Below are 14,226 nucleotides of genomic sequence, written 5' to 3' on the forward strand. Positions count from 1 at the left end.
ACAACCACAAAACATGCTACATTTCACAGTTCAGAAATGGTCAAAAATGTGTACATTTCAGCACTCCATGAAATTATGCAGAAGTGGTCACCTGTGTTATTCAGCTAGTTCATTTAAGATAAGATATTGGTCATTGTAAAGGCCATCTAGCCTATAGCCTACATGCTCTTCCTTTTTCAGGATGTACCCATATCACGAATGATGTGAATGTTTGCATATGGCTTATGTCAGGCTTTATATCAAGAAGAAAAATATTTGTGTCTTATTATTTGATTTTCTTCATATTTTTGCATGAATGTCACTAGGAAGCATGCCAATAGAAATATATTAATTTATCTGTGTAAGTGGGATTGGCTGGAACCTGCAATATAAGAACCATGATAGTGGGATAATCTTTGGCTGAGCAATTTACAAAAAATGTATGTACTGACAAATAGTTTACATTAGAATACATTATAATTTCGCCCCAATGAGACTGTAGAAATGTGTTGCAATTTCAAAACCGGATTAGCCTACTCAGCACAGAGGCATGCTTTATATCCTCGTATTCGGGAAGATTGGCTTTTTATTAGTAGGGGAGATTATGTGAAAAATTGTTACGCGATGGATAGAAGCATGAAATTTGGTAGATATGTTCCTTGGGTGATCCTAAGACATCCTAGAAGGGGTGCCCAAAAATATCTCAAACAGGAAGTGAGATTTTGAAGAAATTCAAAATGGCCGCCCATACAAATGACAGCTGATTCAAAGACCACCTAAACAACCTCTTAAAAGCTTGAAATTTAGTATGTGTGTTCATTGGGTGATCCTAAGACATCCTAGAAGGGGTGCCCAAAAATATCTCAAACAGGAAGTGAGTTTTTAAAGAAATTGAAAAATGCCGCGCTCCCCGCCACAAAATTGGCAGCTGATTCAAACACCACCCAAACAACCTCTTAAAAGCTTGAAATTTGGTATGTTTGTACCTTGGGTGATCCTAAGACATCCTAGAAGGGGTGCCCACAAATATCTCAAACAGGAAGTGAGTTTTTAAAGAAATTGAAAAATGCTGCGCTCCCCGCCACAAAATTGGCAGCTGATTCAAAGACCACCTAAACAACCTCTTAAAAGCTTGAAATTTGATATATGTCCCTTGGGTGATCCTACGTTATCCTGGAAGATTACTCCAAGAAATTTCAAACGGGAAGTGAATTTTTAAAGAAATTAAAAAAAGGCTGCACTGCCTATATCCACACAATTGGCAGCTATTTCAAAGGCCACCTACACAACCTCCTAAAAGCATGAAATTAGGTATAACATATCTTATAGATGTGTCTCTGTTTTAAGCAGACAATACGGCTACACTATGGCTATATAGTATCCTTGAGACAATTGGTAGATATATATAAACACAGACACTCAAGCACCTCAGGCAGTTCTCATAAAAAACATACAATTAAGCACACATGCCCCCTGCAACTTCTTAAGACACAGTAAAACGCCACACTAGATTATATTAGTCCTAGTCTACATACTGCATATTTGCCTCTATTCACATGCTCTGGCACATTGGCACACTGTGCAAGGCAACCTGGCATCGGCACTTTCGAGAGCACAGAGGCTCACCTTTGCTGCCACATTTAAGAGGTTCTCTACATACTTTGGCTGCCTCTGGTAAAAGTGTTCATAAAGGTGTCCAAAAATCATCTAATTTGGTACATCCATATTTTTCAGGAGAAGGCACTGACTGGGTAGCCTGCAGACCTTTGGACCAAATGCTAGCTTGGTACACTGCTGTATTTGAATGCTGTATCAGTGCAGCCAGTGTGGAAGGGATATTTTCCATTGAAAGACCTATTTGAGAAAACAAGTCCTTCCTGAGATCATTGACTTTTTCAAGATCCATTTTCTTATCGTAAAGAACACAAGTGTACTTCTCCAGAAATGCAAACATGTTTGATTCCTGGCTAAGCAGTTGAAAAGGATTTGCTGTCAGCAATGAAGGCATCTTTTACTTCTGGAAATGGTTTTCTATGCAGCCCACCCTTTAGAAGGAGTCTGCTGTTCCAGAGGTAGCCACCCCATTATCACATAGTGCAGTTGTTCAACTACTTCCATCTAAAGTTATCCGATTGTGTTCCATAGAGCCATCTCTATGTGCAACCCACCAAGCATCACAAACCTCTCTCCATAACAGTCTGGATCACTCCACTGAACCATTTTTGTAAATGTATAGTGGTTGGTCAAATGCCATAACTGGGACCTGGCCGGAATTTAGGTGGCCCATTTTTGTTGTCAATTGTTTTACAACATTCATACCATGTCTGACCATTGCAAAGCTGGCAGCTTTTTCATGAAAGAGAGGAAAGAGTGAGTTTATAGCAGGTGGGTCAGACAGTTCTGGCTGAAGTGAAGCATCAGTTTGATTGCATGCTCACCCCACTTTTCCACTGTTATTGCCCATGCTAAGTTCACCACCGTATTGGTTTGGTTAACTTTTGGCACTAAGATGGCATTTGTGTTTGACAAGTAACAGCTTTTTGCGCTTTTTGAGCTGCACCTCGGATCGGGAGGCGAACGTCCTAGTAATTGAGCTAAAAGCCCAGGCTGTTAGTTCTCTCACCTGCATGTCAAGGTATCATGAGAGAGGTTTACTCAATGTACATACTGCACAGATAAATACCACCTGGCTACTGTTACTGCAGTACATATCAAAATTTCGTAGCTTCTAATGTTATTCCCGAAATAACGGTACAATACCCCCCAGGAAGCCCCACAGATTCACAAATACGCATCCCAGGTGATCATGGGGACACAATTAGCCTAGGGATGCCTTTGTTTGCCTAGATTTAGCTTGATAATTGGAACCCAGCTAGTGGTTCTACATTTGCTAATGCTAATGCTAACACTGGCATAACATTTGGTCAATGAGTTGTGTCCCTATTTAGGGCTTGATTTCTGCTCATGTGGACATTTTAGCAATAAACTGTATTTTGAAAATTATTAAGTGATTCTTCCAAAAGTTTTTAAAAATATTTATGTTATGCATACATAAATAATTAACTTCTCAGATGAGGATTCATTTGGGGAGTCATGTCATTCTGACCATTTTAAGCCTGTTTTCCCCCCTTTAAAGCTATATAAAAGGCATGAAAGATTATTTTCATGGGTTATCTTGCACATATTATTTGTTAACCATCTCTATATATATCAAATGTAAAATAATAAAGTAGCAAAAATAAACCATGATGCCCAACTATGTAATGTTTTATCATCCTTGGGTCGTTTTAGGCGGCCATCTTGGATTTTCTCTTAAAAAATGACCTAAATGAACCAGAAATTTTGGGCACCCCTTCTCACATCATAAAGAGTGTCTGTACCAATTTTGGTGCTTCTATCCACCGCGTAACGATTAGGCCCTTTTTTGTTGATAATCCCCCCTACTATATTGGGTTTGCCATGTGTTGTGTAAAGGGTTAGTGAGATATTTAACCGAGAGTAATGGGCACTGTGTGCAAAATGCAAATATAATTAAATTGCATGTCAGTTCAATGTTAATTTTCTCGCGAACCATTTATCACCGCAACTTGGCTCTAATATGATTGGAAAGCTTAGATTCCACTCGTTCACATGATGTGTGATCTTATGGTGCATGGTGCATTGCATTCACATCACAAAAAAAATCAGGTTATCTCATAATTATGAGATAATTATCTCGTAATTACGAGATAATTATGGTCTATGCCATTGCCACATTTCTGCCCCCCACTTTTGGCAATGGCATGGTCTAGCCAGCTACATTAGAGAAGATAGATAGGCCTAACAGCTTCCCAAAAGAAAGTCTGAAGCTGAAGTTCCTTTCAAACTTTTACTTAGGATTCACTGTAAAACTAAGCAGACCAATAGAGTACATCTCAGTTATTTCCTTCGATGTTTTGTTTAAGAGCAATCATGTAGACTAGCATTTCAAGTTACAGAATAGAAACTAATGTGTTAGCTTATGGATAATGTATATAAGAAATCCCATAGAGATGCTAACGGTTAGCATAATCGATAAAAGTAGATATTTAGAGCCAACTTCAGTCCATTTACAGAATGGTTACATAAGAAGGGTTATTTGTTTACAACTGACTATTAAAATACCAGTGTTTCCCACAGAATTGGATTCAATTTGTGGCGGTAGCTGACTTTGACAACGGGGGGGGGCACTTTAAGACGTTTGAGGGAACCCTTGCGATTGTAACACAGTTGAAAGGCTGCTGATGTGTGGATGCAATTCATAATGTTTTCTACATAGTTAAAATGAAGGTTCGTACTTCTCCTTGGGACAAGCACTTTTGAATTTTGTAAAACACTTTTCCATTTACATCGGGATTTTGCAAACATTCAGTGTCAGAGTCAATAAAATGAGCCCTTCAACGAAATTGACAAGCAGCTGTAAGTAGGCTAAGCATGCTAAATTCAACATCCAAACAGTATTCTAACGTTAGCTTTGAGATACTGCTTGATTTCATAACTTAACTTAGTTTAGTCTCTTCGATGTAGCCTACTATGTTGTGATCAGACCTTAGCAGAGTTAACTTTAATGCAGCAGTTTTGAACAAATTTGCGCAGCATGGTCACGATGCTAAGCGGATTTAATAGCAATTTAGCCAGACGTCTTCTATGCAATGCTTCTATGTGGCAACAACAATCCTTCAACAATCGTGAATATTTTGTTAAATGCACATGCAGAGGAGTGGCAGCGGGCTACGAGAGAGAGTGGGGCGGGGCAAGGAAAGGCTGTGTGAGTAAAAAGCGCAGCTCAATGGCAATATAAGGATTTGACCTTATATTTAAATTAAATTAAATTAAACATAGAATATTCATCTGTGGCGGCCGATTTTTATATTGTGGCGCCCCGCCACAGATTAGTCAATGTATGGGAAACACTGAATACTCAAAGGCTAATGTTTTTCTCTCAATATAATACCGTGTAGGGAAAAATTTGACTGTTTAACTCATCAATGCCACTTGAACAAGTAGTCTAGCTGCACAAAATAAACAATAGGCGTGCGTGTCACAACGTGGATGGAGGTATGCGCTTAGGTTGTAAGCCTACCTTCACCTACTGGTTAGGACTGTGAATGTGCAACATTGTGCCCTTGGAGTTGTTGGCGATTTGACAGGCTTATTTTTTTATGCCACTTAAAGACACGTTAATCTCTCAAAGTACGAAAGTCATTCAAAGCAGGAAATCAGTAGGAAATATGTGCTTGCTTTTATTGAAAGGCTGTTTAGATCCTCAGCACGGAGCTAGGGGTGGGCGATATGGACAAAAAATAATATCTCGATATGTTTTGTGATTTTGACGATAACGATAATTAGTCGATATCCTTTAAAAAATTGTTTTTGTTAAAGTCCGAGTTATTTTACAGCTCATTATTTATGAATAGCATTACAATAATAACCAATAACCTAACCTGTGACTTTTTAACCAAATCAATTTGTTTTTGTTGTATTTGTTTACAACTGACTATTAAAATACTCAAAGGCTAATGTTTTCTCTCCATATAATATCGTGTAGGAAAAAACGTGACCGTCTCATCAATGCTACTTGAACAGAAGTAGCCGCATAAAATCCCAAGTAGGCTACTCTCGCTGCACAAAATAAACATTAGGCTGCGTGGGACGTTGTGACCCACTAGTGATCACGTGACACTTGCTCTGCTGCACTTCTCCCGCATAGAGTGTGCCAGTGACTTCCGTTTTACTTCCGCTACAAGGGACCTGTCTTTAAAAAAAATATGAACGGGAGTTAATGGAGAGATAACAATTATTTTTTGGTCCAGTTTGAATTGTGCCACGAATTTCACATATGATGTGTGTGAATTTAAAAGATAATTTTTCACGTCAAGAAAGTACTGTTGTTCGATAGACTTCAAAAGTTATGTTGGTTTTGTACGAATCCGCTCAGTGGACTACATCTCTCGTCTCGAACGATGTACGTCACCAACGTAATGAAACGATAAGATTAGAAGCTAGCTGATAGCTGTTATGCTAGTTAACGGTTGCATCTTGCTGCCTGTTGTCACTTAACAGTATGTAATGTACAGTCTATGGACGAATACAACTTACCTGATGTGTTTAATCCTCTGACTCATGGTATTTTCATCGGCAAGGAAAGCCCAATTAAGACCTGTTGCTGGTATGCTTGTACATCTAGTGTGGCTGTGAATGAGCTAACGTCACTAGCGCGACTGATGGGTTTGTAGTCGTTGGAATTATGATCTTTCACAATGTTGTAATTCAATAGTTACGAAACAAACTGCAAATGTCTTTACATGAAAAATTGTCTTTAAAATTGACAAACATCATATGGGTAATTCAAGGCACAAGTCAACCGGGACCAGAAAATAATTTCTTTTTCGCCATAGACTGGCGTTCAAAATTTTTTGAAAGATAGGTCCCATGGAGGCAAGTGGAAGTGGCGTCACTTGCACACTCTATAGCCTACCTCCTGGGAATGTATGAGTCTTCAGTAGGCCCTTTCACACTGGCAAAATCGTGTGTGATTTCGAGTGTTTTTTCTCCATAAGTAATTTAAATACTCGATAATGTAAATTTGCACATCGTTAAAACAACAATCACAATATTATCGCAGACGATATATATCGCCCACCCCTACACGGAGCCTATCCTTATCTCATAATTACGATATCATTATGAGATAATAATTACGATCATAATACGAGATATATCATAATACGTAATTATATCATAATTACGAGATAATATGTCATAATTATGAGATACTATCTTGTAATTATGAGATAATTATCTCATAATTATGAGAACCTGATTTTTTTTTTTTTTGTGATGTGAATGCAATGTGCTTAGATAATTAGGCCTAAGCGTTTTTTTATGAGTTATGGTTTTTATATTTATATGTATATAGCCTAGTCAGGGGTCGAAATTAACTTTTTGGCCTACTAGCCAAAGTGGCTGATAGATGAAAGAAATTACAGACATTTTTTACTGGTGTTATACGGTAACTGACTTTTATGTTAACTGGCTGGACTGTTTACTTTGCCTCTGGAGTTAACGTAATGCCTTTTGCAGATGTGTTCAGCTGATGATTTAGCCTCTGATACCAGAGGGGTATTCCATCAACCTCGCTAATGAAGGCAGCGCTTAACAGAAATAGCCTGGCTTGAACTAGTGTAGAATTTCACTTGGGGCTGAAGCCGTTCCATTAACTAAAGTTAATGGCATCTTGGCCTCGTTTATTTAAGCGAGGTTTAGGTCAGCTTCATCTCTGCTCGTGCATGAGGTAGAAAAATAGGCCAAAACAGTAGATTGACGAAAAGAGGATATATTTCGTAAAATGAAAGCAATACTAGATGCTTTCTGTTCGATTTACAAGCACCATCTGCAGGATTTTGTGTTGTCAGAGCCCATCACTCGCAGTCTCCCCAAATATAAAAAAAATTAAAACTAGCTGTCGTGATGAGATGATTGCTAAATGTGACAAAAAATGTTATGGGCTTAAAATCTCATAAAATCCCTGACTGCACCTTCAAAGAAGTGGAACCACACATTGATTTCTTTGCCATTTATTACACTAGACTTAGATCTCTCCAGACGACACACATGTCCCTAGGGCTGCACAATTTTAGTGACAAAAATGTTTTTTCCCTAAACATATTGGACTTGCTATCTTTTTGCACAAAAGCGTCTGCTAATGAATGTAGACAAATCAGTTATCAAAATTAACATACAAACTTATTTTTGCGGGAGAAAAAAAAAGCTATTAAGTTAAATTTTGACGGATTGGCACTTCATCGGAACAAATCACATACCAAAAGCTTTACTCAAACTCTAAACACGGCACATTCTCAGTTTGTTAGGCCCGGCTGCCAGATGAGTTAATGTATTTCAGTTTGTTATTCTATGTCAGGTCAATGTCACCAAACTGTCCATGAGGCTGTGCAGTAGAAACAGTGCCCAACAGGAAACTAGTTGAAATTGATTTCACTTCTCTTTATTCAAGTCCTATAGAGTGGCTCTGTCCATTTATTTGACTATTTATGGTTCTAATCCGCATACCTTTGCCAGAAAAGTCCCTGAAATCTGACTATATCTGCCATCGGACACCCTTCTCCCTAAATATTGGCATCGGCCATACTGGGGCTCTTTTCTAGAAAGCGTTGTTTGCTAACTTGCGTCTCAACCTTGGTAGTTTGCTCCATCGTTCTTGGATTTGGTGTCTAGAAAGGGTAGTTCGAACTCTCAAACGCAAACAAGGACGCAAAGTTTGGTCGTTTGAACTACTACCCCTAGGTCGCCCTTGTCGCACTTGTCGTTCCTTGGTAGTTCCTGTTGGTGTCCGGAGCGCCTAACCAAAAATTAAAAAGTGGATGTTTATCTCGTGACTCAATGATTGATCTATCCTGTAGCTTTATTTTGATTAAGAGACTGACTCCCCTACTTGGCTCATACTTGCTATATGTTAATTCCTTGGTTTTTGAAAAGCAAGTATTATAATCTTCACAAACACTTAAAATCAGTACAGTGAGAAATGGTGTAGTGGTTAAAGCAGGTGACTTGTTATCCCAGCGTTGTAGGTTCGATTTTCTTATGATGTGAGATTGTCGTCTTGCTTCTCGCTACCTGCAGGTGAACTAGTGTGACACGTATTTAATTGTTTTTGACTGATGTCTTGTACCTATTGGTCTCTCTGTAGAGTAAATAAATATGTATGGTCAATACCTATTGTTGTGTCTCGTAGGCCTACTCTTACTCAGAGGTGAAAAGAAGAGATATGATGCGAACTCTGGCTGAGCGTGCAGTGCACCGACGCTCTGCCATTAAGCCACGAGACAGTTGGTAAAACTTGCGATACCCAGTAATTCGTCCAGGCTATATATTTTTTCCAACATAGATATTTAACCCAAATAATGACTAATATAGGTCGGCTTAAGTTAACTGTTTTGTATGCTTGCAATAGGTTAAGGTTTTTGCTGAAGGCAATGACAATGCCAGCATTAATCACTCGGTTTAAATTAGAAAAATGTCGACATAGGCCGTGACAGGACATTTCTAGGGGGTGGGGTATTAAATGTTGCCATTGTTTCCACCAATGATATGTATCGCTGCATCATCAACAACGTTGTTGGAACTACGGTGTTCGAACGTCGGAGGTAGCAAATTGCGACACAGGTCTATGCTTTCTGGAACCAGGTGTAACAATGTCGTTGTTTGGTCGCAAGTTGTGTTGTACCACGGTGGTTGAGCAACGTCGTTGCTAACTTTTCTAGAAACGACCCCCTGGTAGATCACTACTGTTCAATGTTAATATGTCAATCTTTGGCTGTAAGACAGGGTAATATGGACGGAGCAACTGGAGCTGAAGAAAGGGTCATAACTCCCCAAGCAACAAGCTTTCAGGGAGATGAGGATGAAGAAGAATCTCCTGGTGTAAGATACATGTTCCTATTAATATTAGAGATGCACAGATTGCAATTTTTTGGGCCGATTCCGATTTTTCATTGAGTTTGACCTGCCGATACCGATTTTAGCCGATTCCGATTTCATTTCTTTTAACCACTTTACAGCACACACAAATAGTTATTTTCTATCTTTTCTTTAACTCATTGAATGCCAAGCTGTTTTCGGGAGCTTTGTCCTAGAGTGCCAGCAATCTAGACCATTGTTGATGATTTTTGTACAGCCACAGCATATTCTGTGTTATAGCTATGAACACATACAATAGCTCGATTAAAAGGTGAGACTTTAAGCTCTCGGTGGGTGCAAACCGTGTATTTCTACACACCTCTGTTCCTGAGAAATCCCAAGCTAAACAGTGGCTAGTTTTCATCAAAATCACTGTTTTTTTCTAGAAATGGAGATATAACGTCTTTCATGAAATATGAAGTGTTGCCTGTTACTTACTTGTGTAAACTTTCCGGGAAGTGACCAGCAAGACCTGGCGAGACTGTCACCTAGTGATAGGCCCACGAAAATGGCCTGGTTTTGACCTGGCGTGCATGTGTCACTGATTCGACCCAAAGCGGCAACCGTGTTAATGATAAAATGTCCAGATAAAATGTCCAGATTGTGTGTTTTCATGAGTTTTCGATCGTCATATATTTCATTTACATTCATCACAGAGTTCCCAAAATCACATATAAGGTGTGTTAGAGTGTCTAGTTTCGTAATTAAAAAAAAAGCTAAAAACGTAATATTACGTTTTTGGCACTCAACGCATGGGAAGAAAAAATGTAATATTACGTTTTTGGCACTCAATGAGTTAATAGAACATGTTAATATAGAAATGTAATCAACTTATCAATAATGCACTTCCGCTGCAGTATCAAACTATAATGCTTCCCAGTGTGGGACATTAATTTCACACACTATTAATATAGGCCCTAAATGCAGTGTTATGGAACACCCATTTTTTTTTTCTCACATCCAATATCCAACTAAAAATACAAAAACAATTTTCATGATACATTTTAACATGCTACCATTGAACATATTTTCAGATGCATTGATGCATTTATGGGAGGGCGAGGTAAAAGTGGGAGTAGGCTATCAGGCAAACACGGGAGGAGAAGTGCTAATAGCGATTGATTAGGTGCTCCACCATATATGAAAACAGTGCACGTCTGTTTTGCGGTGAAAAACTTAAATCCAAATTCCGGTTAAATGAATCAATTCTAAACTTTCAGAGACAGCTGATTCAGTATTCAGAGCATCAGTTTTCTTCATTGTAGGCTGTCAAAAGCAACTTTAACTTTTTATGAACTGTTTGCCTTTCTAAAAGGCTATCGTATGTTCACTTTCACAACATCCACTTCCCAATCTGCTAGACTATGGTATTAAGGCATAGCCCTAGTCTACGTGCAGTAAATACTTTGAGTATTTTTTTAAGTGTAGAACTACTAGGGCTACTTTATGTCACTGCTTGTTGACATCTCCTCATGTAGCCTATGATCGCTAAATTTTGATTCTTTTTAACGTCGCAATCGGTTATCTCCGTTCAGCTGCGCTTGTGGTTCAGCTGTGGGCACGCAGTTAGCGGCAGGGACGGGCGGCGATGAGCCATGTTTACGTAGCTTAATGAAGTGACAGCTTAGTAAATTTCACACAATATGGCAAAGCACAGTGTTCGCTGCATAGAACAACAGTAGCTTATTAGCGCTTTCTTTGTACATCCAGCCCTGAGTGTTGGCCTGGTTGCTAGCTTCTTCAAACTTTGCAAACTCAGCTGGGTGTTGTTACAAGTGCGGCGCGCGAGTGCATTTGACCGCCATGAAATCGGTATGTCTCAGACTGACCGGCTGGTTGCCGGTCATGGCCGATCACGTGAAAATCGTCCAATTCCGGTCACCAGCCGATCAATCGGTGCATCTCTAATTCAAATATTCACTTTCCTTATTACTGACCTCTTACCTTTTTTTTTATTCTTAATGACAGGTCTATCTTAGTGTTCTAGCACAGAAAGAACAAGTGGGGCTGAGTTTTTATGACAGCAGAGACTACGTTCTGCACTACATGCCTGATGTTGCTGATAACAACCTCCAGATACTGAGTAAAGGTATAAGATCCAGGTGTAAGTTGTAGAATGCAATCATACCGGAATTTGCAGAAAATCCACTTCTATGTCATGTTTTAATCCAGTGATACAAGAAGTCAGTCCCAAGGTAATCATCACAAGTGCCAAACAAGAATATAGCATGGCTCAGTTTATCAAAAATCTAGGTAAGTCATCTTCATTGGGGTTTTTTTGTTGGGGTTTTTCACACCAGGAGTAATTTGTGTCCATAGAGAACTGTTATTTGTAATATTTCCCAAATATTCTCCATTCTGTTTTGGAACACTCTTCATATGGGGCATGTCAAGACAAAATGAGTCCTATGTCGCAAAAGCTTATTCCAAGACAGGGTTTTCCGTAGGAAATGTGTTAGGTGGTAGGTCGTCCGACCAGAGGGGAGGGGGGGTCTGGTATCAGTTGCCGTCTGACTGGGGTGGGGGGGTTATGGTGCCGGTCCGACCGGTGGGGGGGTGGGGGGGGGGGGTGGGATGGTTTGCTGGCGTCTTGTTTGTGCGATACACTACAGACTGTACATTTAACAATTACTGTACTTATTAAACACTCCATATTAAGTTAACAGTTAACAAAATGATAACACCAAACAAACTATAGGCTACAACAATATACAAATATTTCAAAATATTTGTGTAATTTGTGCAATTTTAACAAAGACTATTACAAACTATAGAACAAGTGCAAAACAACAAAATGTGCAAATGTGATCAGTCACTACTTATGACAGAGCTGACAACTATATATAGCATCGCTACAAGCCATCCTTCTTGGCTTTAAAAAGAACATTTCAAGGGCCTTTTGGTAATTGCACTCTTTTACTATTGGGCCATTATTGCTTATCTTCAAGCGATACTCGACTATTTGGGGAAATACACTAATTTTCCACCTCCCCTCGAGTTAAACAATTGAGTTTTATCATTGAATCAGATTAGACCGATTAGAGCTTATAGCAGAAATGCTAACGGTCTAATCTGATTCAATGAGCTGGAGCTAAAAGTGCTACTGTCAGACTCAGAGAACAGCTGGATGAACTGGGGAGGTGGAAAATGAATGTATTTCCCTAAATGGTGGAATATGCCTTTCATTGCAGGCTGTCAGACTGTTGCCCTGCAGCCTGTTCCGCAAGTCTGTCCTGTTCTATACACCGAGAGTGAATGAAGTTTAGATTATTTTCTACTTTTGTGTAATATGGTTGGAATTTGAGTGCGGAGCGCTTTTTAATTTAGAGGCCGGAGTGGCCGCTCTGTTCCGCTCACACCACAAGTCTGAGGCATGCCCAAATCCACCCAGAATTCATGTCTTCCTAATAAAACCAAGACCGTTAAATTTCAAAGATATTGGCCATAGTAGCCTAAGTTTGTTGATGGGGATGGAGTTAGCTAAATAATTTAGAAAGGAAACTGATAAGTCATACTCAGGGGTGAAAGTAGTTTTTATTTCTTGGTGGTACTATGATATAGAAAATTTCACTTAGCTCTGATTCGGAGGCATATCACATATGTAAAGATTATAAAAACTGATTATTTTTCGATTCATGGCAGGTTTTTAATGCGTTCTGCGGAGAAGGGAGACTGGCGTTGGTCACGATTTGGAATGAAAGGGAGAAAACAGGACAGAGTAACACGGTGGACTACTTTTTTTTTTTTTTAACGACATAGTTAAGACGGCAGGCGTGTTTTGCCAAGGCGGCCGCCTTGACTGCAAAGTGCTGCGGGAAACCCTGCAAGATATAGTGATTTGAGAGAGTGTGGGTCAGAAAAATTCTTTTGCCATTTCTTAATTTCTTAAAGTCATCAAAATGTTACACTGTAACAGCCTAGATACATAGTAAATGTGTATGCGGAAGTGAGTCTGAAGTGGATTTTTGTTCATACACCTGTTTTTTCTGAGGACAATTTCTGAGCTCCTCATCAATCTTCACTCAAAATCTGAAGACAAATACAGAATGTCAATTATATTACAAGGGCCATTGCCCCTGGAGCAACTTGGGGTTAATTGCCTTGCTCAAGGCCACAAGCCAGGAATTGAACCCACAACTTTTTCAGGCTACTACATGCTAGCTCAACTCCTTAACCACTACGCTACCACTGCTCTGGATTGGCTGAACCGGATTTAACAAATGACCCCTTATTTTAAATATCAGTAACCTTTTTTGACCGACTCATTTTGTGGTGACGTGCTCCATATAGTTTTAATAATTCTAACATATGGTTCTGTGGTAGTTTCACAATCAGGGTGAACAGTTTATTTTAGGCTAAAAATTAAATCCTGATGAAATGTTATTGTTAAAATATGTGTTAACATGTCTGCTACTCCCATTGAGCTACAATGCTAGGTCTGGGGGCATCATCTAAACATGCCTTTTTTGCCTCTTAACCAAGGGCGTCGTAGTGGGGGGACAAGTGGGAATAAATTACCCGGGCCCCAGGTAGGGAGTTGAATTTTATTTTCCTTAATAATAAATAATTTCCTTAATTTAAAGATCTTAATAAAGGTTATTAACTAATATAGATGCAAATATTTCGGGTAAATGCATCAGTTGATTGATGTATTAAATTGTGTCCAAGCCAACATTGTTTGAGGGCAGGCACCCTCTCCCTTGCACGAAATGGTTCAGTCCGCCTTCCCCTGCTAGGCGCATTTTTTAAGTA

General features: G+C 39.2%; 1 protein-coding gene across 1 annotated transcript in view; it reads left to right on the forward strand.

The window, feature by feature from the left end:
- Positions 1-9,348: 9,348 nt before the first annotated feature.
- The window catches only part of msh5 (mutS homolog 5), a 129,844-nt gene continuing 124,966 nt past the window's right edge, over positions 9,349-14,226 (forward strand). Inside the window, exons 1-3 of the mRNA XM_076281318.1 lie at positions 9,349-9,438; positions 11,443-11,563; positions 11,647-11,727. Of these exons, the coding sequence (XP_076137433.1) occupies positions 9,349-9,438; positions 11,443-11,563; positions 11,647-11,727 (292 nt within the window). The remainder of the gene's footprint in view (positions 9,439-11,442; positions 11,564-11,646; positions 11,728-14,226) is intronic.

The sequence above is a fragment of the Alosa pseudoharengus genome, unplaced genomic scaffold, assembly GCF_046254945.1.
Source record: "Alosa pseudoharengus isolate Yale_2024_CS ecotype anadromous, Long Island Sound unplaced genomic scaffold, YU_APseudo_1.1 YU_APseudo_1.1_scf_12, whole genome shotgun sequence".
NCBI lineage: Eukaryota > Metazoa > Chordata > Actinopteri > Clupeiformes > Clupeidae > Alosa > Alosa pseudoharengus.